Source organism: Aureobasidium pullulans (assembly GCF_000721785.1).
Source record: "Aureobasidium pullulans EXF-150 unplaced genomic scaffold scaffold_28, whole genome shotgun sequence".
Classification (NCBI taxonomy): domain Eukaryota; kingdom Fungi; phylum Ascomycota; class Dothideomycetes; order Dothideales; family Saccotheciaceae; genus Aureobasidium; species Aureobasidium pullulans.
The window spans coordinates 245,336-272,820 of NW_021941048.1; the positions used below are offsets into that span (position 1 = coordinate 245,336).

At 49.7% G+C, this 27,485-nt stretch overlaps 12 protein-coding genes across 12 annotated transcripts; 8 read left to right on the forward strand and 4 right to left on the reverse strand.

The window, feature by feature from the left end:
* Nucleotides 1-73: 73 nt before the first annotated feature.
* Nucleotides 74-1,557, reverse strand: M438DRAFT_327222 (aspartate-semialdehyde dehydrogenase; the record flags this gene model as incomplete). The annotated part of the gene is made up of 3 exons (XM_029903162.1): nt 74-394; nt 447-1,439; nt 1,503-1,557. 3 exons carry the CDS (start codon nt 1,555-1,557, stop codon nt 327-329), a joined length of 1,116 nt encoding a protein of 371 aa, XP_029756220.1. The 3' UTR covers nt 74-326.
* A 1,594-nt stretch (nt 1,558-3,151) lies between these two features.
* M438DRAFT_349278 (PIN domain-like protein) lies at nt 3,152-7,541 on the reverse strand. Its single transcript, XM_029906357.1, has one exon. It carries the CDS (start codon nt 7,465-7,467, stop codon nt 3,595-3,597), a length of 3,873 nt encoding a protein of 1,290 aa, XP_029756221.1. The 5' UTR covers nt 7,468-7,541; the 3' UTR covers nt 3,152-3,594.
* A 243-nt stretch (nt 7,542-7,784) lies between these two features.
* M438DRAFT_349279 (uncharacterized protein) lies at nt 7,785-8,991 on the forward strand. Its single transcript, XM_029906358.1, has 2 exons — nt 7,785-8,227; nt 8,284-8,991. Exons 1-2 carry the CDS (start codon nt 7,861-7,863, stop codon nt 8,886-8,888), a joined length of 972 nt encoding a protein of 323 aa, XP_029756222.1. The 5' UTR covers nt 7,785-7,860; the 3' UTR covers nt 8,889-8,991.
* Nucleotides 8,992-9,198: 207 nt separating this feature from the next.
* Nucleotides 9,199-13,300, reverse strand: M438DRAFT_305303 (uncharacterized protein). The gene is made up of 6 exons (XM_029902223.1): nt 11,769-13,300; nt 11,617-11,716; nt 11,008-11,564; nt 10,711-10,898; nt 10,398-10,649; nt 9,199-10,347 (listed from the first exon to the last, which is right to left on the reverse strand). Exons 1-6 carry the CDS (start codon nt 13,086-13,088, stop codon nt 9,408-9,410), a joined length of 3,357 nt encoding a protein of 1,118 aa, XP_029756223.1. The 5' UTR covers nt 13,089-13,300; the 3' UTR covers nt 9,199-9,407.
* A 200-nt stretch (nt 13,301-13,500) lies between these two features.
* On the forward strand, nt 13,501-14,800 carry M438DRAFT_349282 (RNA-binding domain-containing protein). The gene has a single exon (XM_029906359.1). It carries the CDS (start codon nt 13,580-13,582, stop codon nt 14,444-14,446), a length of 867 nt encoding a protein of 288 aa, XP_029756224.1. The 5' UTR covers nt 13,501-13,579; the 3' UTR covers nt 14,447-14,800.
* Nucleotides 14,702-16,015, reverse strand: M438DRAFT_282710 (Clavaminate synthase-like protein; the record flags this gene model as incomplete). Its single annotated transcript, XM_029901318.1, has 1 exon — nt 14,702-16,015. The coding sequence occupies one exon, from the start codon at nt 16,013-16,015 to the stop codon at nt 14,702-14,704; it is 1,314 nt and encodes a 437-aa protein (XP_029756225.1).
* Nucleotides 16,016-16,166: 151 nt separating this feature from the next.
* Nucleotides 16,167-18,174, forward strand: M438DRAFT_349283 (DEAD-domain-containing protein). Its single transcript, XM_029906360.1, has one exon. It carries the CDS (start codon nt 16,193-16,195, stop codon nt 18,113-18,115), a length of 1,923 nt encoding a protein of 640 aa, XP_029756226.1. The 5' UTR covers nt 16,167-16,192; the 3' UTR covers nt 18,116-18,174.
* Nucleotides 18,175-18,510: 336 nt separating this feature from the next.
* M438DRAFT_282703 (DUF887-domain-containing protein) lies at nt 18,511-19,736 on the forward strand (the record flags this gene model as incomplete). The annotated part of the gene is made up of 2 exons (XM_029901317.1): nt 18,511-18,993; nt 19,098-19,736. 2 exons carry the CDS (start codon nt 18,511-18,513, stop codon nt 19,734-19,736), a joined length of 1,122 nt encoding a protein of 373 aa, XP_029756227.1.
* Nucleotides 19,737-20,409: 673 nt separating this feature from the next.
* On the forward strand, nt 20,410-21,447 carry M438DRAFT_327245 (esterase; the record flags this gene model as incomplete). Its single annotated transcript, XM_029903163.1, has 2 exons — nt 20,410-20,835; nt 20,931-21,447. 2 exons carry the CDS (start codon nt 20,410-20,412, stop codon nt 21,279-21,281), a joined length of 777 nt encoding a protein of 258 aa, XP_029756228.1. The 3' UTR covers nt 21,282-21,447.
* Nucleotides 21,448-21,722: 275 nt separating this feature from the next.
* M438DRAFT_349286 (uncharacterized protein) lies at nt 21,723-22,152 on the forward strand. Its single transcript, XM_029906361.1, has one exon. The coding sequence runs from the start codon at nt 21,731-21,733 to the stop codon at nt 21,962-21,964; it is 234 nt and encodes a 77-aa protein (XP_029756229.1). The 5' UTR covers nt 21,723-21,730; the 3' UTR covers nt 21,965-22,152.
* A 612-nt stretch (nt 22,153-22,764) lies between these two features.
* On the forward strand, nt 22,765-24,360 carry M438DRAFT_339345 (PLP-dependent transferase; the record flags this gene model as incomplete). The annotated part of the gene is made up of 2 exons (XM_029904207.1): nt 22,765-23,826; nt 23,884-24,360. 2 exons carry the CDS (start codon nt 22,765-22,767, stop codon nt 24,358-24,360), a joined length of 1,539 nt encoding a protein of 512 aa, XP_029756230.1.
* Nucleotides 24,361-25,703: 1,343 nt separating this feature from the next.
* Nucleotides 25,704-27,053, forward strand: M438DRAFT_349288 (actin depolymerizing protein). Its single transcript, XM_029906362.1, has 3 exons — nt 25,704-26,294; nt 26,531-26,692; nt 26,743-27,053. Exons 1-3 carry the CDS (start codon nt 26,021-26,023, stop codon nt 26,766-26,768), a joined length of 462 nt encoding a protein of 153 aa, XP_029756231.1. The 5' UTR covers nt 25,704-26,020; the 3' UTR covers nt 26,769-27,053.
* Nucleotides 27,054-27,485: the final 432 nt, after the last annotated feature.

Below are 27,485 nucleotides of genomic sequence, written 5' to 3' on the forward strand. Positions count from 1 at the left end.
GAAAATGATCGTGCCTTTTTGTGATGATATGAATAGGGTTGTGTAGGTGATGAGAGCATGCCATGATATAGGCCCCCTTTACTTTTCATTCTGACTCTCCTACAGCAATGACACGCGATAATTTGCACGTCAAAATGCACAATGGTATTCGCAATCATGAATGGGTCCAAAGAGAGAGTGACAAAATGCACGCTCTCTTCAGACAGGGTTTTATCAAAAACATCGTGCATTACGAGATGGCTAAAGAGATTGTTCAAGCTTTTCGTCGTGTACTGGTGAGTATATCTTGCATCCATAACTACATAACAAACATCCGTGGACTGCATTTACGCAAAGCCCTTGAGAACACAAGCCTCTGCGTTGAGGATGGAAGAACCAGCAGCACCAATGACGGCTATAAAAAGTTAGCGTTTTGCTCATAAGCTTTCGAAAGGTATTGCACTCACTGTTGTGGCTCAGAGCGACAAACTTGATGTCGAAGATGCCGCTCTCGTCCTCACGAACTCTACCTACGCTGACAGCATAACCTCTGTCGGTCTCTCTGTCGAGTCTGGGTTGCGGGCGATCGGGCTCGTCCATGACAACGATGGCCTTTTCGGGAGCAGATGGGCAGCCAAGCTTCTGAGCATCCGAAACGTAGTCGCGCATGGCCTGCTTGACCTCCTCGGCGCTGGGAGCGGGTCTTCTCTCGAAGCGCAGCGAAACGCATGCGGTGTGGCCGTCCAGAACGGGGACTCTGTTGCAGGCAGCCGAGATCTTGAGGTCGCTCTGGTCCGAGAAACCAGTGACGTCTGAGTTGACCTGGCCGAGAATCTTCTGGGCCTCGGTCTCGAGCTTGTCTTCCTCGCCAGAGATGAAGGGAACCACGTTGTCGATGATGTCCATACTGCTGACACCAGGGTAACCAGCACCCGAAACAGCCTGCATGGTAACGACCGAGACCTGGTTGATGGGACCGAACTTGGACTGCAGAGCAGCGAAGGGGATAACAATACCAATGACAGCACAGTTGGAGTTGCAAACAAGGAAACCCTTGTTCAGGTTGTAGTGCTTTCTTTGGTGGTGGACGACATCCAGATGGGGAAGGTTGACGGTGGGCACAACCAAGGGCACCAGGGGGTCGCGACGGTAGTTCTTTGCGTTGGAGAAGACGGCGAGTTCAGACTTGAGGAAGGCCATCTCGACATCGCCGGCGACGTCGCTGTCCAGACCAGAAAAGACCATGTCGCAGTCGGCGAACTCCTCGGGGATACACTTTCTCACCACCAGCTCGCCCAGCTGCTTGGACATGGGCAATGACTGCTTCCACTTGACGGCATCCTTGTATTTCTTGCCTGCCGAGCGCTCGGAAGCTCCGACAGCATGGAGGGTGAAGTGAGGGTGAAGGGCGAGCAGAAGAATGAATCGTTGGCCAACAGAGCCAGTGGCTCCGAGCACACCTAACCACCACAATGTCAGCCTCGTCCTTTCGAGCCAATTGTACTTTTCTCCATCCTACTAACCGCACTTCTTCTTGGGGAAGTCGCGAGCCTTTTCTGTGAATGTTGTCACGTCCATTGTTGCACAATTGTAGTAATGTAACTAGAGGGGAAGAGCGATCAAGGGAAACACCTGCCCCTCTCAACAATGACTCTGAACGGCCGCTCTCCAAAAATTCGTCCGATGACGCAGCCACGGTCGCCGAAACCGCTGATCGATCGCGTCGCGCAATTGCCTGTCGCTCGAACATCAAATGAGAAAACCATCAAACCACCAACAAATCCGATCACCTTCGTTTTTACCTTGATAAATGCTAAGTATCAAGAGAGTGTAAGGTATGATGCCTCGAGTCGTGTGATTGCGATCATTGGAGATGTCACATGAGACATATAACAGGGTTACCCCCATGACTATGGATTCAGCACATCAAATGCTTCCTGTAGGTCCAACCTGCTGTTTCGGACATTATTTATAGTTTCAATGTTTGCATAGTGTTCTTTTGTTGGTCAAGTAACAGTTTTGTGGCATCGCACTCGTGGTAGGAGGAGAAAATGGCTGTTTTTATTTTTCATAGCTTCACACTCGAGAGTGTTGGCCAGAAAAACTGCAAAAAGGCCTCGCTCTTAGCGTTTCATTGACGTCTAGAGCGACAACGACAAAAGGTGGTAAGATTCGCTCTACACACCTTGGAACTGATGTTTCTTCCTACCTCTGTCGATATGTTGGACGACATCAATGTCACGGCGAGATGGGGGATGTTATAATTTATAGTCACCGAAGCCTCAAGTACTGTTGTGTTTCTTTGTTAAGATGTCCGTATCGGGCCCATTCTTGCTCCTTCTTTGTTCTTACAATCCATATAAAAAGCCCTGCCTGTCTCATATTTTGCCTACTCCTATGTTCGCTAATGTTAGGTCTAGTGCTAGACTTAGTGGTCTTTGCCTATTCCCTGCCCTTAGGACACATTGAAGGATGTAATTTGGTTTGATGTCGAACTTCACAACACTGGGACGTGTGGCCGAGTGGTTATGGCGCCAGATTCAAGCGATCAAAAGCTTCTCTATCAAATGAGTTTCCTGGTAACGTAAGTTGCGTGGGTTCGAATCCCACCGCGTTCAACATTTCTTTTGCCCTTTTGGTGCGGCTTCTGCGGGCTTTAGGATAAGGACAATTTTTGTGTATATGGCTGTGGTCAGAATGGTTGGTGATAGACACGTGATGTCGAGATTTTCTTTGTTATGGCTGGAAAGAGGTCAGCTTCATTCACTTTTGGCCAGGCTTCAGAAATAGCGACGGCATTCTGATGACAAAGTGCTGCGCATTTCTATGTAATACTAACATTGGAAGCCACAGGGGCTTGTCTCCATGCCGTTCTCCCAAAGTGTTGAACTCTGTAATATCGACTCTCAAGCCGCAGCGAAACACGTCAATCTACCTATAGAAATGCACGATGAACTTGAGCAACAGCACGGCGCCCACAGAAAGCGATGCCTTGCAGGTCTTTCTCTCATTGAACCTAGATCTGCTTCCGAAAATTATTGAGCAATTCTGCAGCAGCATTGGTGACGAACGAGCACATGGAGAGGATGCATCCAGGATACGCTTACTGTGGTCACGAGTTCACCAGCATTGTTTTAGCGAAAAAGCATTCGTACATCCATCATGCTAGGCTTTTGAGGATACTATCTATCCTGTATTGGACGCATTCGACCTATGAGCACGATGCCTCCATGGCATTGGACCATGCCAAATCACCCGATATGATGAAGTCGCGGACAAATTCAAACCCGAGTCGTAGGAGAAGAGAAACAGAGCCATTTCTGAACGGGTGTGTTATGGAGAGAAGGGATGTATGGAGGACATAACGCACATCCGAAATCGAAATTTCAAGTCCCTGAGTGGCAGGTGCGTCGAACAAGCTGTCAAAAGGCAACATCATTTTCAAAACTTGAGTGACTGTCCGCTGAGAGCGCGTATCTCTTGTTGCTCTCTCTGGACATTTGACTCATGTGGAAAACCATCTTGTTTTTTGATGGTTGGTCTTGACAAGCCGACTTGGTAAGCTGGGAGGGTCTGTTGATTCCATTTCTTTATTTTTGTGTCACTAGGTCAACGTCACACATCAGCCGAAGCAGTGGCAGCAGCCGAGCGCTTCGAATTCCTCTTCGCCCTTTTCTTCTGCGCTGGCTTCTCTGTCTCGGCAGATTCAGTATACTCTTCCTCTTCATCCTCCACGACGCCGCCCTTCCTTTTCTTCTTCGCCTCCTTAGCCATACGATCAAGTGCACTGCCCATACGCTTACTTCCCTGCTCGATTCTCTGGCGAGGAGCATACGCACCAGCTCCCGTACCTCCATCAAAGAACGCAGTAATGTTCGCTTGCGTGCCTTCAGCTTGTCTGGTATTCATATCCTTGATAACAGGAACCAGGACTTCATCCGTGCGCTCAGAAGACCATCCAATAGTAGCCATAAGGAAACTGCGCAAGGCGCTGAGATCAGGAACACCCCATTGGAAAGCAGAAGGATCATTATCGACTTCCGGCTGCAAATACGCACTCTCAACTCTGGGATCCGGGAAATTGGTAGGAAGAAACAATTTCGTGGCTTGACGGCGGAACTTTTTGCGGAAAGCGTTTCCTGCATCTTCGGATTTGGGGATCTGGTTCATTTGAACGGCGTTGTACCAGTCGCGGAAATCATTGAGGTTGGGGAATTCGGAGAGGATTTCTAGAGCTGTTACTGGACCTACGCCGGGAAGTCCTTCGGTGTAATCGGAGCCGAGGAGTTGTGCGATACCGATCATTTTTTGTCTAGTGAGGTCGAACTCTTTTTCGAAGTCGGAGGTCAAGTAGCATTCGACGAATTTGGCTTGGTTGAACATGTTCTTGTAGATGCGAGTGCCGCCGAAAAGGAAACAATCAGAATCATCAGTGACAATGCCATCGACTAGACCGAGACTGACGAGTTCTGCGCATTGTGCTTCAGCTTCCATGGGTGCAGTTATGTAGGGCAGACCAAACAGCTTCAACAACTGTTGACATTCTTGAATCATGACGTGGGTCACTTCATCCGCATCACGTCTGTCCTTCTTTTGCTGGGTGCGAAGTTGCTTCAACTCGCGCTCGTATTCTTCCACATTCTGTTGCTGTGTCTTGTGGTTCAACGTGGAAGCGAAACGAGCATGCTCTTCAGTCTCGGTAGCGAGTTGACGAAGGAGCTCATCGTCCTCAGAGTCTGAATAGTATCCAAATTCGTCGGCATCCGTTGGAAGATTTTGATCTGCCGTACCGGTGACAGGAACTGGTGCATTAATCTCTGTCTGCACTGTGGTTGGTTCCTCGACGTCTACTGGCTGCTCTTCTTCAGGCTGGTCAGGGATGTCCACGTTCTCGAAGTCCGGAGATGGTGACTTTGAAGGCTCTTTTGCGGGTTCTGGTGTAGGTTGCTCGGTAGGCTCTGATGGAGCCTTTGAGGAAAGCTTCTCGGCTTGAGGTTGAACTGTTGGCGATGACTCTTTGTCGAGGTTGGTCTGCTGCTCGTCGACCTGTTCCCACTCCATCTCGTCGTCTTCATCATCCTCTTCGGCAAACAGAACATTCTTTGCTGGAGGAGCCTTCTGTTTGGGCGACTCCGTAACAATAGGAGTTTCTTCACGTAGTGTTTTCTTGTCGCTCTTTTCACGACTGATCACCGGTGCCTGCGATGTCTCGACCTTCTCCCTCTCAGAGTTGCTCAAGACCGGAGGTGCAGCCTTGATGCGATCTGCTAGGTCTCCCATTGCAGGCGGATCTATAATATTCATGTCGACAGGTTCAGGCGAGTCCGCCTTGTCTTCTTCCCCGTCCGAAATATCGATGACTTGTTGACTGTTATCCTTAGGTTGCGACTCCTCCAAGTCCAGATCAATGACCTCGCGCGATGAGCGACGACCCAGACTCGGCGTCTCAGCAAACTGAAACTCTTCATTGTATGCTCTGGTCTTTTGCCAGTCATCGCGTTCAAGTGCCTTTTGTTTGGCGATATTGGCATCAAGATCTCCAGAAAACCACGGTGGAACAGGCTCTGATTTGTCCTTCTTAGCTGGACCGGCATCATCTCTCTCAAAACCTCCTGACATTTCTTCTTGCGTTTTTTGCATCTTCTTCTTGCCGAGTAAGGAACTACCCAAATCCAGCTTTTCGAATGGCAGAGGTCCTGAGAAACCGGCCGCGTTCTTGGCCGCAGGAGCGGTCTTCGGTGGTGCTGTGCGAACAGGTGGCTCAGGTCGGGGTTTTGCAGGTTGTTTGGATTGATACCTTGACTTGCGTGATTCAGCGAGTGCAGCTTGGAAGTCCATGTCATCGCTGTCGTCGCTTTCTTCTCCAAAAGCAGCAGCAGCAGCAGGCTTGGAAGTAGCCTCATTGCGAGAAGCTGCTAGAGGAGCTTGCAAATCTCTGTCATCATCACTGTTAGGAGTCGGCGCAACAGGTACTGCTTTGTTCGCTCTGCTGTTGACGATGTGCGCAATAGCTTGTCCGCCACCGCGAGGTATGGGACGACTCTCATCAACGCGAGACTGTTGGAACGTGACTAGCCAATCTTCCTTTTCCTCTTCTTCCACTTCCGCTTCCGGTTCACCTTCTTCATTTTGCATCGACATAGCGATAGCGCGCTGGAGCTCTTCATCATCTTCGGAAGCACTGCCTTCTTCGTTGTCGGAATCCATGACAGTGTCTTGGTTGTCATCTTCAACGAACAGGCCCTCAGGCTCGGCTGGCTTACGGGTTTGAGGCGCTCTGGCTTTCCTTCGAGGAGCACGTTTGGACTTGTAGAAAGCTTGTCTTCGTCTGGCCATCTCGGAGCCCAGCGTCTTATCTTGCTGAGATGCGACTCTAGGCAAACGATTGAGGCCTTCGATTGGAACGTCTTCGAAGTCGTTATCTTCGTCCTCGTCATCTTCTTCCTTTGCCTCAATCTCGGCTGCATCAACATCGATCGGCTTGGTTTGGACACCTTCGTTCTTGCCGGTGACGACACCTAGAGCCCAACCGCCTTCGACTCCGTCGTTCTTGACAAGTACATATTCTCTTCCCCGTTCACCAGCGACTCTGCCTGGCGCATCGAGACCAAACATCAGGTCGTCATTCATGCCGTTGAGGTTCATGAGACGCTGCGTCAAATCATTACGCTCCGTGACACGTTCGATCTGAAACTTGGAGAAAGCCATGCGGTCGGGAAACATTGTATCAAGCTGATCTTTCGAGTAACCCATTCTGAGTCTACTTCTCAATCTGGCAGCATTGAGGATGTTGTAACGATCACTAGGCGGAAGACTCATAAAGAAAGCGCCATCGAAGTCTATTTTGGAGAAATCGTATACGTTGATGTCTTCGCCAGTGTCGAATTGACGAGCATAATTCTCAAGTTCCTCAAGAGACATGATTCTCGGGTCGTTGGGAGCACCCATCTCGGATAGAGGGACACCTAGATCAGGAAGGTGGTATTGGTCCTTCTTCCTGAAGGTCTTGTTCTGTTGTCGCTCTTGTGGGTTCATGAAGACCTCCTCAGCATAGACCATGTTTTCAGGCAGAACTTCTTCCTCTTCCTGCGGTGCAGCATGGCTGGCACGCTTGCGATTGCTTTCCTCTTCCTCGGCTATACGCTGCATCTGCAGGGCAAGAAGCTTGCCAGCAGTGCGGGTAGCATCTTCCCTTCTTCCCTCTCTTCTCTGCTTGCGAGCGTTGATAGTCTGACGCTTGAGGGCAGGAGCGCCACCGTCAAAGACAAAGACAGGCTTGATGCCAAAGAACAGCAGTTTGCAGATACGGCGAAAGAAACCAATGACATGACTGTTCCTCAGGGCATTTCCATCCTTGTCGCGGACGGCTTTCAAGAATTGGTAGATCCAGATGGAGGCATCGACGGCGAGTCGTTTCTTGTTCAGTGTTTCGATCTTGATAGGTCGGGCACAGGGCTGGACGACGGTCCACAGGCCAGTGACACCCATGATGACGGTAGCCTGATGAGAAGCATGTGAGTTGCTCAGCTGTCACTTTCCTGTACGAGTCGCGACGGGCGCGGAAGGCATCAAAGAAAGTCGAGGCACAAGGTTGGTGACGTAGACGCGCTGGCTGACAGGTGTCTGTGCGCTCCGGCAAGCAGCGAAGCTCGGGCCTCTTTCACATGTCGGCATGCGACTGCAGGGTTGGCTCGCGGCGAGGTAAAGACTCAGGGTCTCAACAACGGTACGAGATCTTTCATTTGGGGGTCAGACTCTGCATGCATGTGATGCTCAACGCATTCCGTCTGTAGCCGCCAGCATGTCTCTTATATATCCAGAGGTTGCCTCAGTCCTTCGGGGACTGATCTTAGTACCCTTATCCTGTTTTGTCCAACAAGAATGGCTCCTGCATCTGTTATTCTGGATTCTAACGATGAAGAAAACACATCTCTCATCTATGCAGTGCTACCGCCGTTGATCAAAAACTCCATGCCAAAGGTGCGCTCTCTGCGCCGTTCGCTGTCGGGCTACAACTGTGCAGCTGCATTAGTCGGTCATGTCAGGAACTCGAGTGCAGAGAGCTCAAGACCTGGCTCAGCGACCCCTCCCCCACCTTATCAGGAACCCATCGCTTCTCTCACCTCCGTCTTGTCTGATGATAATTTCCAAGATACTCCCCCAACATCACCCAGATCTCTGCCTCTTGATACAGCTATATTTGCCAATGACGAGCGGACTGGTATCAAATGGGAATTTGGACGTCAAGGTAATTGTCTTTGCAGTGTAATCGCTTACTCACTATCTTATCATACCTTTGATTAGGTCTGAGTCTTCTCCAAGGCTCGTCATGCTTGACTTCAAACCCGGACTTCAGCCGTCAACTATACATTGACGGAGTGAGCTATCTACTCAGAGGTCTACCACACAACCTTTCCAACGAAGAAACATTACGACTCAAAGCCGCTATACCCTTTGAGATACTACCACCACCACCCCCTGCCAATGGAGTACTCATCAGAAGCCCATCTCAGGATCATCAACCTACCCAACCAGACCAAGATCCAACAATCCTCCACCGCGCAGTAGCAATGATCGTAGTACAATCCTTCCTCCTCTTCTCCTTCCTCTGGCCCTACATCCAATCCACCTGCCAAGCCACCTACCACTACGAACGCTCCCACCACATCTCAGAAAGACTCCTCAATCAATCCTGGATAACTGCAAGTTCATTGAGTAAGAACACAATGACCGTTGCCAGAACAGTGTGCAGTTGGAATGACGGCCAAGTGGGTGCAGCACTGGAGGATATAGTGTTTTGGTGGGTGCAAGGTGTCACTGGTGGATTGCGTGATGGCGTTAAAGATGGGATGGAAGTGATGGGTATTAAAGGTATAGATGGTCGGGATAAGAGAGTTGCAAGAGGTTGAGTTGATGGTGTTGAATGAATCATGACTTCTTTTTTTATCGTTTTAGAAATTGTGGTGATGATTAGAGCATAGAGCATATACTGATTTACAATAAACTCATGACATTAAATTACCTTCTTTCCTCAAAGTCGTTACTCGGAATAGTCCTTGCTATCAAAGGTAAGGGTTTTTAAGAACTTACTCAACTGCCAAAATGCCTGTGAGTCAGACAGAAGCGATTTGATATCGACATTTTTCCAGTGACATTGGAGATACAGCAGTCTGCCAACGAGTCGAGATACTGTAGACGAAAACCTCAGCAAAGAGGAATCACAAAAACAAAGGCTATAATACTTCTAAACATGCCACTATACTTCATAATACCTCCCCCTCCCATATATCAACCCTTCTATATGCATCAGATCTGCCCCTCCATATATTTCACTATGCACATCCATTCTTTCCCCTCCAAACTCCACGCAATCTCAGCCTCCAAACCCCTCCCAACACCCTCCCCCTCATCTGACCCCTCCAACCACACTACCCAGCATACGCCATATCCGCCAATCTATCAATCTTCGGCGTCAAATCCGCAATTCTAAAAGGCTTGGAAATGGAATCGTCCATCCCAGCATCCATAGCCATACTCGTCTGTTCGGGTCTCGCATTGGCAGAAACACTGAGAATAGGCACATGTCCTTTCAATAGTCCATCTCTCTGCATCTGGCGGATTCTCCTGGCCGCGGTGAGGCCGTCCATGATGGGCATTTCCGTGTCCATGAGGATTACGTGGAGGGCTTTTTCTTGTGCTGTGGAAGGTGAAGAGGGGACAGAGGAGGTGGAGGAAGGTGCACTCCAATAACGGGTTTGGCGGAGAAAGTCTACGGCTTCTTGGCCGTTGTCGGCGGTCCAGACGATGTAGCCTTTATTGGTGAGTTGGCGTTTCAGTACTTTTTGATTCGTTGGGTTGTCTTCGGCGACCAGGACGTGGATCTGGACGATTTCATTGCTGAAACTGGTTTGTGCAGATCCACTGCGAGGACGTATTGCAATGTCATTTTTTAACCGTTGGTCTATCGGAGGAGCAGCTGGTTGTGTTTTTACGAAGAACGCAAATGTTGAGCCCACATCGAGTTCACTGGCGATGCCGATTTCGCCGCCTTGGAGTTCTGCTAATTCCCTGGAGATGAAGAGGCCTAGTCCAGAGCCGCCGTATTTCGAGTAGGTGCGTGGAGAGGCTTGTTGGAAGCGAGAGAAGAGTTTGGTCTTCTCATCTGGTTTGATGCCTCTACCACTGTCCGACACTGTGAACCAGATGAAGAATGTTTCTGGACCCGAGGCTACGGCTTCAGATTCTCGTACGGTATCGCTGAGGGTGTGTGGTAAGGCGAAGTCGATGGAGGAAAGTATGCCATCCGAAGGACGCTTTTCCGAAGAACCCATAGTGATGGTGACTCGTCGCTGCGGTTTGTCTTTGGTACTGGGTCCGGGTTAGTGTTTACATGAAGAGAACGGGTTCATTCGACTCACAATTTCAATGCGTTGGTTATCAGGTTAATCAAGATCTGATGCACACGTCCTGTATCAAGCATGACATTATCAACGTTCATGGCCTTGATCGAAGGATCCGCTTGAATTCGAAGCTCGATTTCAGCGCGACCAGCCTCAATCTCGAACACGCGCCGCATATCGTCCAGGATACTCGTAGCACGGACTGGAGCCTGATTTATCTGCAGAAGATTGCTGTCAAGTTTAGATAGTGTCAGAAGGTCGTCGACGATTCTAGAAAGGCTGTTGTTAGCAAGATGATACACTCGTAGGCTTCGCAAAACCAGTCGCATACCGTTTTTGGTGACTTGAGCATGATGTGATGATGTTGACTGCCTCTGCGCTGCTTGCGACCAGCTCACCCAGGCGGTTGCCAGCCTTTTCGTCAGAATATTGTAGCTTGTCCAAGATCGACTTCATCTCTATGAGTGACTCATCTATTGCGTCTGCACAATGCACAACTGCTCCAAGAGGATTTCTGATCTACGAACGAATTAGCACGCTAGTCATCACCACCTGAATGATCTAGGCACATACCTCACTACAAGAAGAATTGTTAGCAATGTCCTCATCGAGCAAATCAAGTCAATACATACTGGCTGGTCATGTCGATGAACACCTCGTTCTGACGTTTGGCCTCTAGAGCTTCTTCAACTCTTGAGCGCTGCACTTCTTCAGCCCATTTCAAGTGTGAGATATCAGTTGTCGTCGTCATGATAGCCTTGACTGCACCATTTTCGTCCAACTCCGCATGAGATTGTGACGAACCCCATGACTGATATCGATGTCCATCACCACTAAGGAACATTTTCCGGAATCTGAATTGCGTTGTCTGCGGCTCGTGGGTGGTCAGAATCTTTTGAACCGACTCCCTTAACAATGGCAAGTCTTGCTCGAGGATGCCATCAGTCCAACTCATATCTAGTTGATCGAACGGCACCTCCTCGATACCCAGCATGTCAAACCAGGCAATGTTGCAAAAACTTATCGCTCGGCTCGGTATCTCGAGAATGTGCACAGCTACCGGAGAGCTTTTGCTGAAGTGCTGGAATCGTTGCTCGCTAGCACTTGCGCGCTCGAGGGCTTGCAGTGCTTGAAGAGCATCGTTTTCGACTCTTTTCTGTGCATCGATGTCTGTTGTGCATCCAGCTTCGACGATGTCAGTATCTGGTTAGCATATCGAAGATTTGGAAACGCTTACATATACTTATGATCTTGCCTTGGTCGTCCATGACTGGAAGACAGACAGCCAAAATCCACCGTCCTTCCGGCCGCTCTGGGTGTTTCCACCTCATTTGATACTATGCTAAAGTCAGCTGATGAAGTGATGTTTAAGAGACGTGCTTCTCCTACAGTGACTGGTTTTCCTTGAAGCATGCTGTTCCAGTTGGACATGACCAGTGCCTTGTCATCATCGTAGACTGACTCCAGCCAGGCAAATGCGGGCACAGGTTCTGCCTGACGAGAAAATGAAGATAGTCGGTACCAAGACTCGTTTGCTTGAAGCAAGTTACCGCTTTTGTCGCAACTAAAGATACCAACATCGCTCAACTCCATAACTTTGACGAGATGGTTGTATTGGAGACTGATGTTGTTGGCTTTCTTTTCTCGCTGGGCGAGCTCCACAGCCGCCATTTCCTTTTTCCTAAGTGAGTGAATGGAGTTTCCAATGGTTCGTCTCATCTCCTCGACCCAGCTCTTGTATGCAACGTCATATCTTGATCTTGTAGCCACACCCAAAACCAACAAAGCTCTGACCTTGTGGTAGCGATTTGATTGTAAAGGAATGACTACAGCTTCTGTGCAAGCATCCTTCCAACCACGGGTGGATGCTGCGTTTGACCAAGATTTAGGAAGACTGCCATCTTCAGATTCAAGTAAAATTGGTTCCTCCGAAGTTAGAGCTGCACCCAGTTTCTGGTTTAGACGATCGTTGCTGGTGCCGCTCAAGTTGAGCACGTTTGCCGCTACCGGGTTGTTCTCAAAATCGCCAACCGAGCCCCGAATTTGGAAGAATAATTCGTCATTGCCATTCGCATCCGGTTCTGGAGCGTAGAGTAAGGCGAATGGACAATCATGATCTCTGTCTCTCAAGCTTCCAAGAATAGTCTCCCACAAAGATGAAATATCGCTAGCCATAGTCAGAGCCATAGACAACTGGTGAGATGTCTGGAGTCGTCTATCCGATACGCGTTTTTCTGTTTCATCGCGAAGGATAACAGAGAAGCCAGTGAGTGAGCTTTTCTTTGGAAAAGGCACAACGATCCAGGACATGTGAATTTCCAGAAGACGGCCATCTCGCATCAGAGGCATGCAGAAGCCTTTTTCCACAGATGCTCTGCCAGTAGAAACGACCTCATCCACAATCGACAAGGTCATGGAATATGTTTCCGGGAAGGCTTCCCGAATTGGACGGCCAAGAGCTGCGGGATGGCGTTCGCCAACAAGCTCAGCATAGGCCTCATTGTATAGTAATGTGTGATCCGGACCAAGCAATAGCAATCGAGGTTGTGGGTCCAGGATAATTAGATGAAAAAGAAGCAAGAGTTCCGGTGGCCAATCATCGATTGCGCCTATGGATGTCGCGGACCAATCCACGCTCTGTACCAATTGAAGATGGCGATCCGTTTCCGGTGAGCCAGAAGTGGACTCGAAAAGCATGGAAGAGGCCATGAAGTTGGGTGATGAAGTTTGCGACACGTCGTGGAGCGTCTGCACCACGTACACTTGACCAAGCTAGTTGGGTGTCACTGAATCGTAGCCGAGCTCATCCGTTTGGCATGCAGGTCAAGAGAGGGGGTCGATCGCGATTCACTAGAGCCTCATTAAGTCCAGCGTAGAATCTTTCCGTCACTGGTTGCACGACAGAGATGGGAATGCAGTATGCGCAAAACGTTTGACGAAAGCCTTCCTGTGCAGACATCCTCGGACCTCAACCCATCAGTGCTTGTTCGCAACGGGCAGCTCTAACCCAATCGAAGCCGCGGAGCCGGTCTAGATTTGAGTGGCCGTTTGTTTTGTTTGTGGAGAGGAAGAGCTTCCGAAGCTTTCTTCTCGAAGCCTTCCCAAAACGACTTTTTTACAACTTTTTACGAATTTTTACAACCACCAAATCACTTCAATATCATCAGAATAATTGCTCTTACTGAACTTACTATATCATCATGGATCATCAACAGACTTCAGAACAATCGCTTCCCAGCAAGCGCATCTATATTGGAAACCTGCCTTACGCTGCGCAAGCCGAAGATGTGGAACAATACCTGGAGGAAGCCGGATTCCAAATCGAGCGTCTGGATATGGCTACCGATCCTTTCACGGGTAGGAATCCCTCATACTGCTTTGCAGAGTTATTCTCGGTAGAAGAGGCCGAGAGAGCTATCAGTTCGCTTCCCGGAGCAAGCTTCATGGGCCGTCCGCTCAGAGTCAATGTGCACACCCCCAAAACCCGCGGCGCAAATGGAACAAGCACTCCCTTGCGTACTTCTACCAGATCTCCCTTCTCTGCTGAGCGCAGCTGGCGAGGCACTCCTTCTGCTTCCAATGGTGCCGAAACTCCTTCAAAGACTGGCGAACGTGATTCCTATGTTTTCAACCGTTGGGAACGCAATGATGCCTCATCCCACTGGACTGCACCTCTGGAGAATGGACGCAGACTCTACGTCGGAGGTCTGCCGCGAATGGATGGTCAGGAGACCGTCCAGGAGGAGATGAAGGCACTCTTCAGCGACTACCCGATCGAGGCTGTTAGCAAAATCATCTCGCCTCACGAGTCCACTGCAAGTCTGCCTGGCGATCATCACTACTGCTTCGTCGACTTCCCCACTACTGAGGATGCGCAAGCGGCTGCTAAGGCAGTGAATGGAGCCACGACATCTACTGGAAGCAAGCTCAAGGTCAACATGGCTAGAGAGAGATCCAACAGAAAGGTCGTCGTAGAGCAAGGCCTGGAACAAAAGTCTGAACAGAAGCCCGAGCAGAAACCTGCACCAGTCAGAGATTTCAGCTCAAGCTGGCGCAGAGCCAACTAGGAGATACGGGGGTTCTAGACATTTGTGTCTCTTTCGAACCAGACAAGAAGGTGGACATCAGTTGGACTAAGTGGTTGCGCTAAGAAACAGCGACAGGAAAGATCAGGCTGGGAAGGTGGTTGGTTTAATTCTTGATGTTTTTTTCGTCAGTTTCTTGCATCGATACCCCCCATTGCAAGCCACGGAGCTTTGATACACGGTTCATTCATTTTTTCGGAGGAAGAGCAGGGTTTTAAGAGAAGATTGGAAATTCGTTCAATTCCACCAAAAGCTCATGCTGAAGCTAGTGCTAAGACTTTCCACATAATGCCACCATCCTACAGGGATGTACAAACACTCTCCTGGTCCCAGAACACCTTCTATACATCTTGCGCCTTTGAACAGGGGGAATTGCACTTCGAATTCCTTTCTTTTTTCTTCATCTGCTTGGCTTTGTTGATCAGGCGTATACAATGTCTTTGCAAGCGATATGTCGACGTGTGACGTGTTCTCCATATTAACCCCAGTTTCATCAATGCCGCGTGGGTACAGATTTGGTGTCTCTGATGACGCATAGAGACGAACGTATTTGTGACCTACAACCTGACATAGGATGTTGTGATAAGGATCCGTGTGCAACGGACTGATAGTGCCTGCAGGACCTAGCCAAGCGTTACGCAATGGCTCTTCCAAAATTTCGACCTCGACTGTAGAAGAGAGAGTTCTAGGTGGTGGAGGAGTTGTATAGCAATAGTCTGGTGTATTTGTATCAGCGCTCAAGCTTGGGATTTGAGCGAAAAGATCGTGCTGAGCGAGGTAGCCAGTCTTTTCTTGTTTTGGCTGTAGAAGATAATTTTTCATGTACTCGGCAAACGTCATGATTCGCTGAGACCAATCTTCATCTGTATAACTTCTACCCAACTCTACCGGCACCAGTCGACGACCTCCAAGGGTAGCTTTGAGCAAGTATGATGGATCATTCCATCGTCGATTGGGATTTGCTATTGCAGGCCAGTTTTCAATAACACCGCTGATTATGATTGGTGTAGCTTTCGTGTCGAGGTGCTGCTGGAACTGTAGAAAGTCAAGCTTCTCTACACGAGCGAAGGTGTCATTCTGTAGTTCGGTGGTTGGGGTGGTAGGAAAGGAGCTGGAAATGCCTTTGTGTTCATCTGAATCAAGGAAAGGTTGTAAAGCATCGAAAGTACTTAGTATGAGTTGACGACGTAACGGAGCACCTGTCAGGATCACCGCCATGTCAAGGACATAGACGATGCGAGTAATCCAGTCTTGATCAGGTGGTGGTGAGGAGTCGCGTTTGCGTTTTTGACCACGCGCGCCATGATCCTTGAGAATATTGACAGCCTGCCATAGACTCGCTTCCTCGTACAGACGTCTCCAACAGATAGAGACATGCTCAAACTTCCAGGTATGGAGTTTTTCATGTGCCAGGGCTAGCACGTCGTCAGGGCGCTGTTGAATGATACGCAATGGAGCAGAACCACATTCATGTATAGGATCTTTTGGAGACAGAGGGGTCAGGGCAGCTCTTATGTCTCCAGCCAGAGATAAGGTGTCTGGGTTTGACATGATACATCAAGGTGGAGTGGAGGATTGGAACATCTCGGAGGTGAGGGCGAGAATGCCGCATTTCACAGGGCAAGTGCAGCCGAAGGAAGTCGAGTTTGCATCATGTTTGACCAAAATTTACTGAGGCGCAAAACATGTCTTGTCAGTTCTCCGTCACAAAACCAACTATACCCAAAAATGGCAGCGGAGAAGAAGGCAGCAGATCAGAAGACGACGGACAAGTCGACAGCAAGAGCATGGCAAGGACTCACACCAGCGCTGTCAGAATGGATGCTGGACGCCATTTCCAGCATGGGCTTCCAGCGCATGACTCCAGTACAAGCGAGTACGATTCCGCTATTCATGGGACACAAGGATGTCGTTGTCGAGGCCGTCACTGGTAGTGGCAAGACTTTGTCATTCCTTATCCCAGCTGTTGAACGTCTGCTACGAGTCGACGAACCCATCAAGAAGCACCATGTCGGCGCAATCATCATCTCTCCGACTAGAGAACTGGCGACACAAATCCACTCGGTCCTCATGTCGCTATTACAGTTCCATGCCCCATCCGCTGCCGCCATCCGACCAAAAGACGACGAAGACGAAGAGATGACCGACCCGAACGCTCCTCCCAAACTCACCTTTCCCTCATCAACCCCCAAGGTCGTCCCGCAACTGCTCCTTGGAGGTACTACAACTCCCGCCCAAGACCTGTCCGCTTTCCTACGAACCTCGCCGAATCTTCTCATCGCTACTCCTGGCCGTCTGCTAGAGCTCCTCTCGTCACCCCACGTACATTGCCCGCAATCTGCTTTCGAGCTTCTGATCATGGACGAAGCCGACAGATTGCTCGATCTCGGGTTCAGCGACACTCTGCAAAAGATTCTCTCGAGACTGCCGAAACAAAGAAGAACCGGACTTTTCAGTGCCAGTGTGTCTGAAGCCTTGGACCAGCTCGTTCGCGTGGGATTGAGAAACCCAGTCAGAATTGCCGTCAAGGTCAAGAGTGCCTCCGGTGCTCATGACAAGCGTACACCAGCCAGTCTGCAGATGGCATACCTTTCGACTACACCACGCATGAAGCTACCAGCTCTCAGTCGCCTGCTCACCCAACTTCCTACCACTCCTCAAAAGACTGTCCTGTACGTCTCGACATGCGCGACGGTCGATCACTATCAGCATGTACTTTCTGAAGTCCTCCCGAAACAATTCAAAATCGTCCCGCTTCATGGCAAGCACCCACCCAACGTACGCACAAAGAACTTTGGCAGATTCGTAAACTCGATAGACTCGTCAATCCTTCTTACCACCGATGTCGCCGCGAGAGGTCTGGATATTCCTGCAGTCGATCTCGTAGTACAACTCGACCCTCCCAGCGATCCGAAAACATTCCTCCACCGATGTGGACGTGCAGGAAGAGCAGGAAGAAGAGGTCTGGCTGTCACATTTTTGAGCAAAGGAAAAGAGGAGGATTACATCGAGTTTCTGCGCATCCGAAAGACACCCATCGCACCGCTCACATCACCAGCGATTGAACCAACAGAAGAGGAGGCAAACGAGGCTACACGAAAGATCCGGGAGGTCTTGATATCAGACCGAGCACTACACGACAAGGCACAGAGGGCATTTGTGAGTTGGGTGCAAGCATATAGCAAGCACTCAGCAAGCAGTATCTTCAGGGTACAAGATTTAGATTGGGAGGAGTTGGGTCACAGTTGGGGTCTTCTTCGACTTCCCAGGATGCCCGAACTGAAGAAGTTCCAAGGAGATAAGCTGCTCGGTCAGCAGATCGATTGGGACACATTTTCATACAACGACAAGAAACGGGAAGAGCACAGACTGGAAGAGCTGGAGAAGCTCAAGGCCAGTGGAGGTCCGAAGAAACGAGCAGGTGATGGCAAGACGCCGGAAGAGAGGAGGAAGGACCGAGCATGGACAAATCAGAAGGATGCTAAGACGACCAAAGACACACGTCGCGAAATCAAGCTGGCGCGTCGTGAGCATGAGAGGCAGAAGGGCTTGACGGCGGAAGAAAAGGCCAAGGAAGAAGAGTTGAAGAGGATGATTGAGATTGTAAGGCAAAAAGGAGAAGAAGAGGAATTCGAAGGCTTCGAAGACTAGGTATACTAGGCAGAAGTGCAGTTAAATGCATAAATTCGAGCTTCATTCTGCTTCGTCAAGACATTGTTCTTGAAGTCGTGTTCAGTTCGCGAGTATCAGGCACGACTGAGGCACGACTGTACTATTAACCAGATGTGTTGGTATTGTCGCGTGACGAGGACGGCAGGAAGCGAATGATGCATATCAGATGAACATTCCTTTCAATAATACTGGGTTGTGATTGATTGTGTTGCAGGAAATGGGCGTCGCATGGGACAAGGATCAGCCGAGGCCTGGACTCATCGTCATTCCCGCTGTTGACTGCTGGCAGCTGGCTCGAGTTAATTGTACACCGATTCCCTTTGTCTTCCTCGACCTACATGCACATTTTATCATAGCCAACAGACTTTTTGAACATGCGCGACCCATTTCCTATCTCGTCGCCGCAGTGGCTCTCGGAAGCGGTGAAGCCATGGGCGGACAAGATGTCGCTACCCACGCTGCCGCTGCACATTCACGAGATCATCATCGCCCTTATCTTCTACCAGACCATCAACGTCGTTGTCGCGCCCGCCTTGTCTCGTCACTTCTTCCCTCAAGCATACAACTCGTTCAACCGGCGCACACGCATCAACTGGGATGTACACGTTGTATCTATGGTCCAGAGCTTGCTGGTCAACACGACTGCTCTGTGGATCATGTATTACGACACTGAGCGCAACAGCATGAACTGGGCCGGCAAGATCTGGGGCTACGATGGTGCTCTAGGCTTCCTGCAGAGTCTGGCAGGAGGCTACTTCATCTGGGACCTGTTCACCTGTACATACCACATTGACATCTTCGGTGTCGGTATGCTGATGCACGCCATCTCGGCCTGCACCGTCTTCTCCCTCGGTTTCGTAAGCTTCTCTCTTCTCTCTTCTTCTTCTTCTTCTTCTCCTCCTCCTCCTCCTCCTCCTGTTTATCCCTCTACCTCGAGCTCGCACTGACTGAACCCTCGTAGCGTCCCTTCCTCAACTACTACGGCCCCGTCTTCATCCTCTACGAGCTCTCATCTCCCGCCCTCAACATGCACTGGTTCATGGACAAGCTCAACATGACAGGCAGCATTTACCAGCTCATCAACGGCATCATCCTCATCTCGACCTTCTTCTTCTGCCGCCTTGTTTGGGGCTCAGTCAACTCTGTCCTCGTCTTCAAGGACATCTGGATCGCTATGCAGAACGGTGGTGTTGTCGGACTTGATCAAAACCTGGGCCTCAAGTATGGTCTCGACCAACCCACAGCAGCTGTCATCCCCCAAGACCAGCCATTCTTTGGATCTGAAGACATCATGCGCTACGCAGGCGCTCGTACGCTTCCTGCTTGGCTCGCTCTCAGCTATCTTGCCTCCAACATCGTGCTTAACGTGCTCAACTGGTACTGGTTCGCCAAGATGATCGAGGCTCTCCGCAAGCGTTTCGATCCTCCCTTTGGCACAAAGCGCCCGGAAAAGAAAGAGAAGGCTGTTGCTGTTGAAGAGAAGACCACAGAGCCAGAGATTGAGATCCAACGTGGTCTGTACGATGATGGCAGAAAGACTATTGAGATCACTGGCACTCAGGGTACTCCTCCAGCCGTCAGGTCCAGACGTAGAGGTTAGGTCTGCTCAGAGTGAGTCGCTTGGATGTTTGGTTGCAACAGCTCTTTGGAGCTATCAATACTGCACCAAGTCACCGATGCTTTGGATTTTGGTTATCTTCAAGTCCTGACCATGGCAGCATAACTTGCTATCACCTTCCGTATTTGCATAGTGGGGTATGCAAGTCGATCTTACCAAACAGCGCATACCAAGACACCGGAATTTATTCCTGCATACTGCCTAGCAAATAGATGCTGCGGGTTTCTAGGGCTTTGGACCGCCCATCCTCAAACACCGGTTAAACAACATGAGCCGATCCAGCCAACGGATATCCCCAGCTTCTCCCCCACCTCCGGAACAATCACTCCCCGCAGACAGATATCATCCTCTTGAGCAGATCTATCCTGTACAATAACGTCACAAGTGTGCTTCTTCTTCTCTTTGCATGTTGCACTTTCTTTCGCAGTGGAAGATCCGGGCTATAACTATACCGAGCTCTCGAAGCTTTGATTGGAGGAACAAATATATATCTTTTATTCTATTGACACAGACCCCCTCTCTCTTTTCCCCATCTCATGCCTTTTTGTATTGCGTTTCAGACTGACAAGGTGCGAACACATATATTAGAAGTAAGGCAACAAGCACAAGATTGATTCCCTTCTTTACAAACGCTGCTTCCATGGAAGTATCCACCATGTCTTTTCTCCTCCGCCCCGTACTCTTCCTCTTATCCCTCCTCCCCATCCTCGCATCAGCATCACCGCGCCACTTCTCCACTCTCAAGCCCGCCTACTTCCTCCTCGCCGGCGACAGCACCACCGCCACCCAAAGCGCCAACGGCGGCGGCTGGGGCGATGGCTTCCTAAACCACACTCTCCGGCAAGGCTCCTCGGGCCACAACTACGGACACAACGGCGCCACTACAAAATCCTTCCGCGAAGGAGGCGATTGGGCAAAAGTGATTGAAGAGGCCAAAACAAAGATTGGAAACTACACTGTTTACGTGACCATTCAATTTGGACATAATGATCAGAAGGTTACCAGTGGGGTTAACGAGACGGAATATGGGGGTAATCTCGAGAGGTTTGGGAGGGAAGTTCAAGAGGTCGGAGGGATTGCTGTAAGTGTGCTGTGCTTGCTTTCCTTTGTTCTTTTCTGTTCTGATGATCTTGATGGTTTTTTTTGACGCATGCTTATTTTGAAATGTATGATTAGATTTTTGTAACTCCCTTGACCCGTCGTAATTACGCTGCCACTTCTCCTCCTACTATCAAACAAGATCTGGCTATTCAGCGTAATATCACGATACAAGCGGCTCACACCACCCGCTCCCGTCATATCGATCTCAATATCGCGAGCACGGATTATTGCAACGAGATCGGGCCGGATGCGGCGTGGGAGTATAATTTGAACCCTACTGACCATACGCATTTGAATGTACATGGCAGTGTGGTGTTTGGGAGGATGGTTAGTGATTTGATGGTGAAACAGTTTGGGGATATTAGGGCTGTGACGGAGGGCAATGGGACATTGAGTAGGGAGATTTGGGGAGGAGTTGCTGCGTAGGAGGGGAGGAGGGGGGAAGGGGTGAAGGGGTGAAGATGGAAGGGGATGTGAAGGGGTATGAGAATGATATTGGTACCAACTTGGGCGTGCGCTCCTTGATCATTTTCCTAAGCTACTGAGTTCGAGACATACATTCAGGCAGAGCTCGAATCAGTAAACACCGTTCACTTGCTTCAACTGTGTGTGAGATCACCTCAGATGTTTGGGACTATGCATTCACTCAAGGTTTTTGTATAGTGGTTGCGTGAAAGATGTGAGCGTCCTTTGTCCGAACAACACTGTCTCAAAAACGCTCACTTGGATTGTCGGCAAATCAACATCGACGCGTTATTCTTGACCTTCTTGTTTGCGTCTTCCGTAACGCATCATCACCATTATTCCTTTCTTCTTGTCCAATCCCTTCATCGATGTCTGGAAACAATTCTCCCAAGCTCGAGGACGACTCTTCTATGGCTGAGGACAAGTCAAAGTCTGGAGATGACAACAACTCTCCTGAAGCCGACGACAATAACTCCGAGTCTGGAGACGACAACAAGTCAGAGTCTGGTTTTCACAGAGCCCTTTGTATGCCGATGGATCGCAAAAGATGGTGTGTTGCAGAACTTTGCAAAGGAACGATCGCAGGATCTTTTAAGAGAAATTGGAGTACAAGGGGGAACAATCGGAAGCTGTTGCTGTGCTAGTAGTTGGAGGGCTTTCGTGGAATTATGCCCATCCAATCGCTCCAGAGTGGTGGTCTCGGCTCTTTGCTTGAAGGCGGTTGGTTCGACAGCAACCTACATAGCATGACAAATGTCACCAAAGACGGGCTCAACTACGTTTCGACTCTGTTCGTACATGCGACGTGGGACAGGAGTCATGTGTGATCTTCACTTGGTCAGAATTGGTCTGAGTTTCCAGTATATCATGCGTTGTGAGGTGTTGATGACAGCACACTTGAGGGTTATCAAGTTCTTGTTACAACGCAGTTTCCGAGCGGTTTCCACCAGCAATCTCTTTGGAGTGTATCTTGATTTAGTCGACAGACTCCAGCATCGGGATGTGGCGATAAGATAGGGGCCGGGAAAGATACCCCGCACGGCAGAGATATCGGCAGGTTGCCGGGCCGCCCTAAGGCGTTGTTTACCGAAGGAGATCCGCCCTCGGAGGAGTCGCGGAGAGTCGTTGACTCATGTGAAGATGTCGATTTTCTTATCTTTTGTTGTTTTTTAGGCTGATTGCCTTGGCCCCCTCCTTCACTCGAGTGAGGCCAGCTTAGAGTCACCAGATTCCCTCACTTGCCGACTCCCCCAATCATTCATTCATTCACTTGTATCGTGTGACGATGTCGTCATATAAGATTGCCGTGGGTAGAGCGACAAGGTTTGGAGGGGTTCACTCTGTGCCGCATCGCGTGTCTACATATGCTGCCCTATCTCAATCCTCCTCTTCCCCATACATAACCCCACGCTCGGCAATCTCTACAGGATCAAGAACCACAGTCATGGGTTCAACAGGTCTGATAAACTCGCTCCCTCTGCCGGCATGGCTCCAAACCCAGACAATTCGCGCATTCTCGACCACCCCTCGTCAGCGTAGATTGACTCTCGAGAACATCAATCAGAATGTCGTCGAGGCTGAATACGCCGTCCGTGGAGAACTGGCAATCAAGAGTGAGAAGTACCGCGAACAACTCAGCAAGGGCGATCATTCACTACCCTTCGACACCATCATCTCGGCCAACATCGGCAACCCCCAACAACTCGACCAGAAGCCGATTACCTTCTTCCGCCAAGTCCTGTCACTGATGGAGAACCCTCTCCTTCTCGAACACCCCGACGTCCTCACCAAGACCCTTGGTTACAAGCCTGACGCCCTCGAGCGCGCAAAGAAGTTGTTGGATGATGTCAAGAGCGTGGGAGCATACTCGGCCTCCAAGGGTGCCGCTGGCATTCGTCGCAGTGTCGCCAACTTCATTGAGAAGAGAGATGGTTATCCTGCCGACCCTGAGAACATCTTCTTGTCTGCTGGTGCTTCTGGCGGTGTTAGCACCCTGCTGAATGTCATGTGCGCAGACGAGAACTCTGGTGTTCTCGTTCCTATCCCTCAATACCCTCTCTACACCGCAACCCTCGCCCTGCTCAACGCAAGGTGCGTACCCTACGAACTGGAGGAAGAGAAGGCATGGGGTACCAACCTCGAAGCCATCCGCACATCATTCGCGAAGGCAAAGGCTGAGGGCACAAACGTCCGCAGCATTGTCATCATCAACCCCGGTAACCCTACCGGTGCTTCCCTCTCCATCGAGGACATCAAGTCTGTCTTGAAGTTTGCTGCCGAGGAGAAGCTGGTTGTTATGGCCGATGAAGTCTACCAAACCAACGTATTCGAGGGCAAGTTCACCAGCTTCAAGCAGTGTCTTAGAGAGCTACAGCAAAGCGAGGAGAACAAGGATGGCAAGTTCAACACACTTGAGCTTGTCAGCTTGCACAGTATCAGCAAGGGTATGATTGGAGAGTGCGGTCACCGTGGTGGTTACTTTGAGCTTGTCGGCTTTGACGAGAAGGTGAGTTGCTGATCATTTACTCGCTGATCGAATGCAACAACTAACATTTCAACACAGGTCACCGAGCAGATCTATAAGTACGTCAGCATCCAGCTCTGCCCTCCAGTCATCGGTCAATGCCTCGTCTCCCTCATGGTCGAACCCCCCGTCGAAGGCGACCCATCCTACGAAACCTACCACACCGAAGAACGCGGCATCTTCGCCGGCCTCCAAAAGCGTGCCACCGCCCTCTACGAAGCCTTCCGCGAAATGGAAGGCGTGCACTGTCAATCACCCGCCGGATCCATGTACCTCTTCCCCACAATCACCCTCCCTCAAAAGGCCATCGAAAAGGCCAAGCAAGAGGGCAGAAAGCCTGATGAATACTACTGCTTGAGACTTCTTGACGCCACTGGTGTCTGCGTCGTCGCTGGTAGTGGATTCGGTCAAAAGGAGGGAACACTTCATTTCAGAACCACTTTCCTTGCTCCTGGTACCGAGTGGGTTGGCAGAATCACAAAGTTCCACCAGGAGTTTATGGATGAGTTTAGATGATCTTTGCTTGATTTCATCTGATTCGTTTGATCCACACACACGACATTCTCGTGTGAAAGATCTTACGTGGGAGCTAGCTTTTAGGGGAGGATGACACTTCTTGCTTTTTTACTTCTTCTTTTCTGAATTCAGGGCAAATCTCTGAAGCGGGCATGGCGCTGAATTATGGAAAAAGGGGCATTTTCTGGTCCTTTTTTTTGCGCTCGAACTTTTCAGCGAGCGCGGTTTTATAACTTCGTGATACAATCTGCATTAACTGTATCCATACTTCTTTTACTTTGATCACTGTCAATGTGCTTGCTCAAAGGTGTTCTCGGCGTGTCAAAGCGTCCTGCTGACCCTGTGTAGAAAGGCATGATGTTTTTGACATCCCTGTGAGTGTCCAAAGAGAGCAGTACGAGGACAGCACTTTCAGTGGACATCTACAGCTGTTAAAAATGACCTTGCATGTTGATAAGAATATTGAAAGACCTAGTGAGGTTGTGAGCAAAGGGGAGAGCTGACTTGTGCCACAACATCACACGACTCCTCCAAAAGAAAAGTGCAAACACCTCCCTTCCTGCAACCAATAGGTCGCATTAGCGACCTATCCTGACCCTCAAAAGCCCAGCTTTCACATCTTCCGTGGCGCAATTGGCTAGTGCGTTCGACTGTTTTGCTTCTACATCGCAAAACATGCAGCGCCTACTCGTAATCCCACCACACATGTTCAAAAAGAGCAAAAAGAAGAGCTCTCCCGGACAGGCTTGAACTGTCAACCTCTCGATAGCCAGATATCTTACGAAATCTTAACAGTCGAACGCGCTAGCCAATTGCGCCACGGAAGATGTGAAAGCTGGGCTCTCTGTGGCTGTTGGATGGAATTTTGCGAACCTGACACGTATATGAGGTCTCTGAGGAGTGGGATCAAGTGATGATCTGTGCTTTTGAGGTGTCTCGAGTGATATTCGTGGTTGGTGGAATACGTGAGTGTGAGAGTGAGGTTCGAGCTGTGTTAGGCCAGAGAGATTTCCTTTACCCCCTTGACACTGCTGGACTGTAGAACGATAAGAGTCTCGATGGTGTAGGTTATTCGAGTCGTCATGACTTTGGCAGACTTTGATGCACGTGCCATGTTCGTTGCTGAGGGTTGTACCCTGTCACTGTGTTCGAGCTGACATAATCCGAAAACATATCGAGATGGTCGATGACGCTTGTGTGGAATGATATTTTAAGAGCGGCTTTCATGTCACGGCCGAGTTTCGCGAGTCCCAGACGTCTGTACGTTATGCTGTCGACAAATTGTGTTTGAGACAGTAAACTGTCACAAGGCTTCACGGGAATGGGCGACCCATCACAGAGAAAAAGACGTACCTTCTCCAGAATCTCGAAGAGAACATTCAGACCCCATGGCTAGGCTCGTGGTGCGTCAGTCGTATCTCTGTGTCAAGCAGATTACCAAAAAGGAGCAAATAGCTCATCTATTCCACCTCTTCTCAAGAACTCTCATACCAAGAACGAAGCCCGTTCCAGACTTACAAAAGAGCAACCGCAGTTTACCCAGCCGTTTACCCCTGGATATACACAATTCCCATCCTCTCCCTCACGCACATCCAATCGCCAACTCCCACCCCATCCACAATATCCTTATCTCCCACCTATATCAATTGAACCTCTCACAATGCCTCAAACCGCCGACAACCTCCTCAGCGATCCCGAAATCGCCACCGCCTACGAAGACGTCCGTTCCGACAAATCCGCAACGACATGGATGGTCCTCAAATACATTTCTGGCACTTCTGATGCGTTGAAATTGGACAGTACCGGTGAAGGAGAGATTTCGGAGATGGTGGAGCATTTGGGGGATGATGAGGCTGCGTATGCATTTGTGAGGATGACGGTGGGGAATGATGAGTTGTCGCAGAGGGTCAAGTTTGTGTTTGTTTCTTGGTGTGGTGAGTGATTGACTATCCGTTTTCTGGGGTTTCTGTGTTGTTTTTGAGGTTGTTGGAAAATGATGGAGACGACAGGGATGAGGAAGAGATGATGGGTGATATCTGAGCATATCTCGTGATCTGTCATGGATTTTCCATATGCTTGTCGTGTGGCTCTCAGGCCAAGTTGGATGGAAGCATTTGCAGCTTTTGCTTCGACTGAAGAGAGGTCCGATGGCTGACATGAATACTACTAGGACCCAACACTAGAGTCATGCGCAGAGCCAAGATGACCACTCAAATCGGTCAAGTCAAGCAGGTCTTGAGAAGCTACGCCATCGAGATTCAGACCGACAGCAAGACCGATCTCAAGGACTCAGAAGTTATCATGAAGCTGAGAAAGGCCATGGGTGCCAACTGTAAGTCTTCAATACCATTCGTCTAGCAAGAACGATGCTGATCTTGGCAGACGATCGTCAAGCCTCAGGCTACTAGAAATCCATCCGCCTTCTCCATCACCAGCATGGCGATTTACCGACAGCGATCATATAGGCGACGAAAGTCATAATAGACAATCCTTCACAGAAACAATTAATTAGAGCTCCAAGATAGCGAGCAGTCACAGTCGGCAGACCCAAAAGCATTTAGTTCGACCAAGAGTCCAAGACTTGAGCCCTTGACGCTTGATTCACCAGTCTCGTATTTCTCCTCCAATGACCTACTCCTCGTCAATCTGACCTCAAATTGCTTAGGAAAAGATATATGCATAATCGCATCCCTATAATTTTAAAGTTAAATCATGTCTCCGGGTCGCACGTTCGCTACAACAGACGGGTCGTCTCGAGCTGTCGTTCTGCCAAAGAGATCATCAAAGGGTCGTCTGTTACGCAAGAAGCCTTTGGCTAACCTTTAGTGATTGGTCCACCCGAAAATTGTTTGTTTCAAGTACAGGGAGATAGATGTTGTGCCTTGATTGTCCAGGGTGGCTTGACGGAACTTGTTGATTTCGCGTTCCAATGGCGTTCCTATCAACTGGCGGGTCTTTCACCGCCTTGGCTGAACCTACACTACGCAAGCGTGCGGCTGGCCCGGACCATCAAGACCCTGTTTTGCACATGTCGTTCCCGAGGGTGATCGCGATCTAGTAAAAAGCCATCGTCTAATGATGAGTTTCTGCCCGCGAGGTTCCCGGACGTGAGGATTCGACTTTAC

Bases quoted from the DNA above. Each gene is read 5' to 3' on its own strand.
- M438DRAFT_349278 (XM_029906357.1), bottom strand. From the start codon at position 7,467: ATGGGTGTCACTGGCCTGTGGACCGTCGTCCAGCCCTGTGCCCGACCT.
- M438DRAFT_349279 (XM_029906358.1), top strand. From the start codon at position 7,861: ATGGCTCCTGCATCTGTTATTCTGGATTCTAACGATGAAGAAAACACA. The intron at 8,228-8,283 runs GTAATTGTCTTT...ACCTTTGATTAG, and splicing joins ATGGGAATTTGGACGTCAAG to GTCTGAGTCTTCTCCAAGGC.
- M438DRAFT_305303 (XM_029902223.1), bottom strand. From the start codon at position 13,088: ATGGCCTCTTCCATGCTTTTCGAGTCCACTTCTGGCTCACCGGAAACG. The intron at 11,565-11,616 runs GTAAGCGTTTCC...ACATCGTCGAAG, and splicing joins AGGCAAGATCATAAGTATAT to CTGGATGCACAACAGACATC. The intron at 10,899-11,007 runs GTATTGACTTGA...ATTCGTTCGTAG, and splicing joins TCGACATGACCAGCCAGTAT to ATCAGAAATCCTCTTGGAGC.
- M438DRAFT_349282 (XM_029906359.1), top strand. From the start codon at position 13,580: ATGGATCATCAACAGACTTCAGAACAATCGCTTCCCAGCAAGCGCATC.
- M438DRAFT_349283 (XM_029906360.1), top strand. From the start codon at position 16,193: ATGGCAGCGGAGAAGAAGGCAGCAGATCAGAAGACGACGGACAAGTCG.
- M438DRAFT_349286 (XM_029906361.1), top strand. From the start codon at position 21,731: ATGGCTGAGGACAAGTCAAAGTCTGGAGATGACAACAACTCTCCTGAA.
- M438DRAFT_349288 (XM_029906362.1), top strand. From the start codon at position 26,021: ATGCCTCAAACCGCCGACAACCTCCTCAGCGATCCCGAAATCGCCACC. The intron at 26,295-26,530 runs GTGAGTGATTGA...GAATACTACTAG, and splicing joins TGTGTTTGTTTCTTGGTGTG to GACCCAACACTAGAGTCATG. The intron at 26,693-26,742 runs GTAAGTCTTCAA...TGATCTTGGCAG, and splicing joins AAAGGCCATGGGTGCCAACT to ACGATCGTCAAGCCTCAGGC.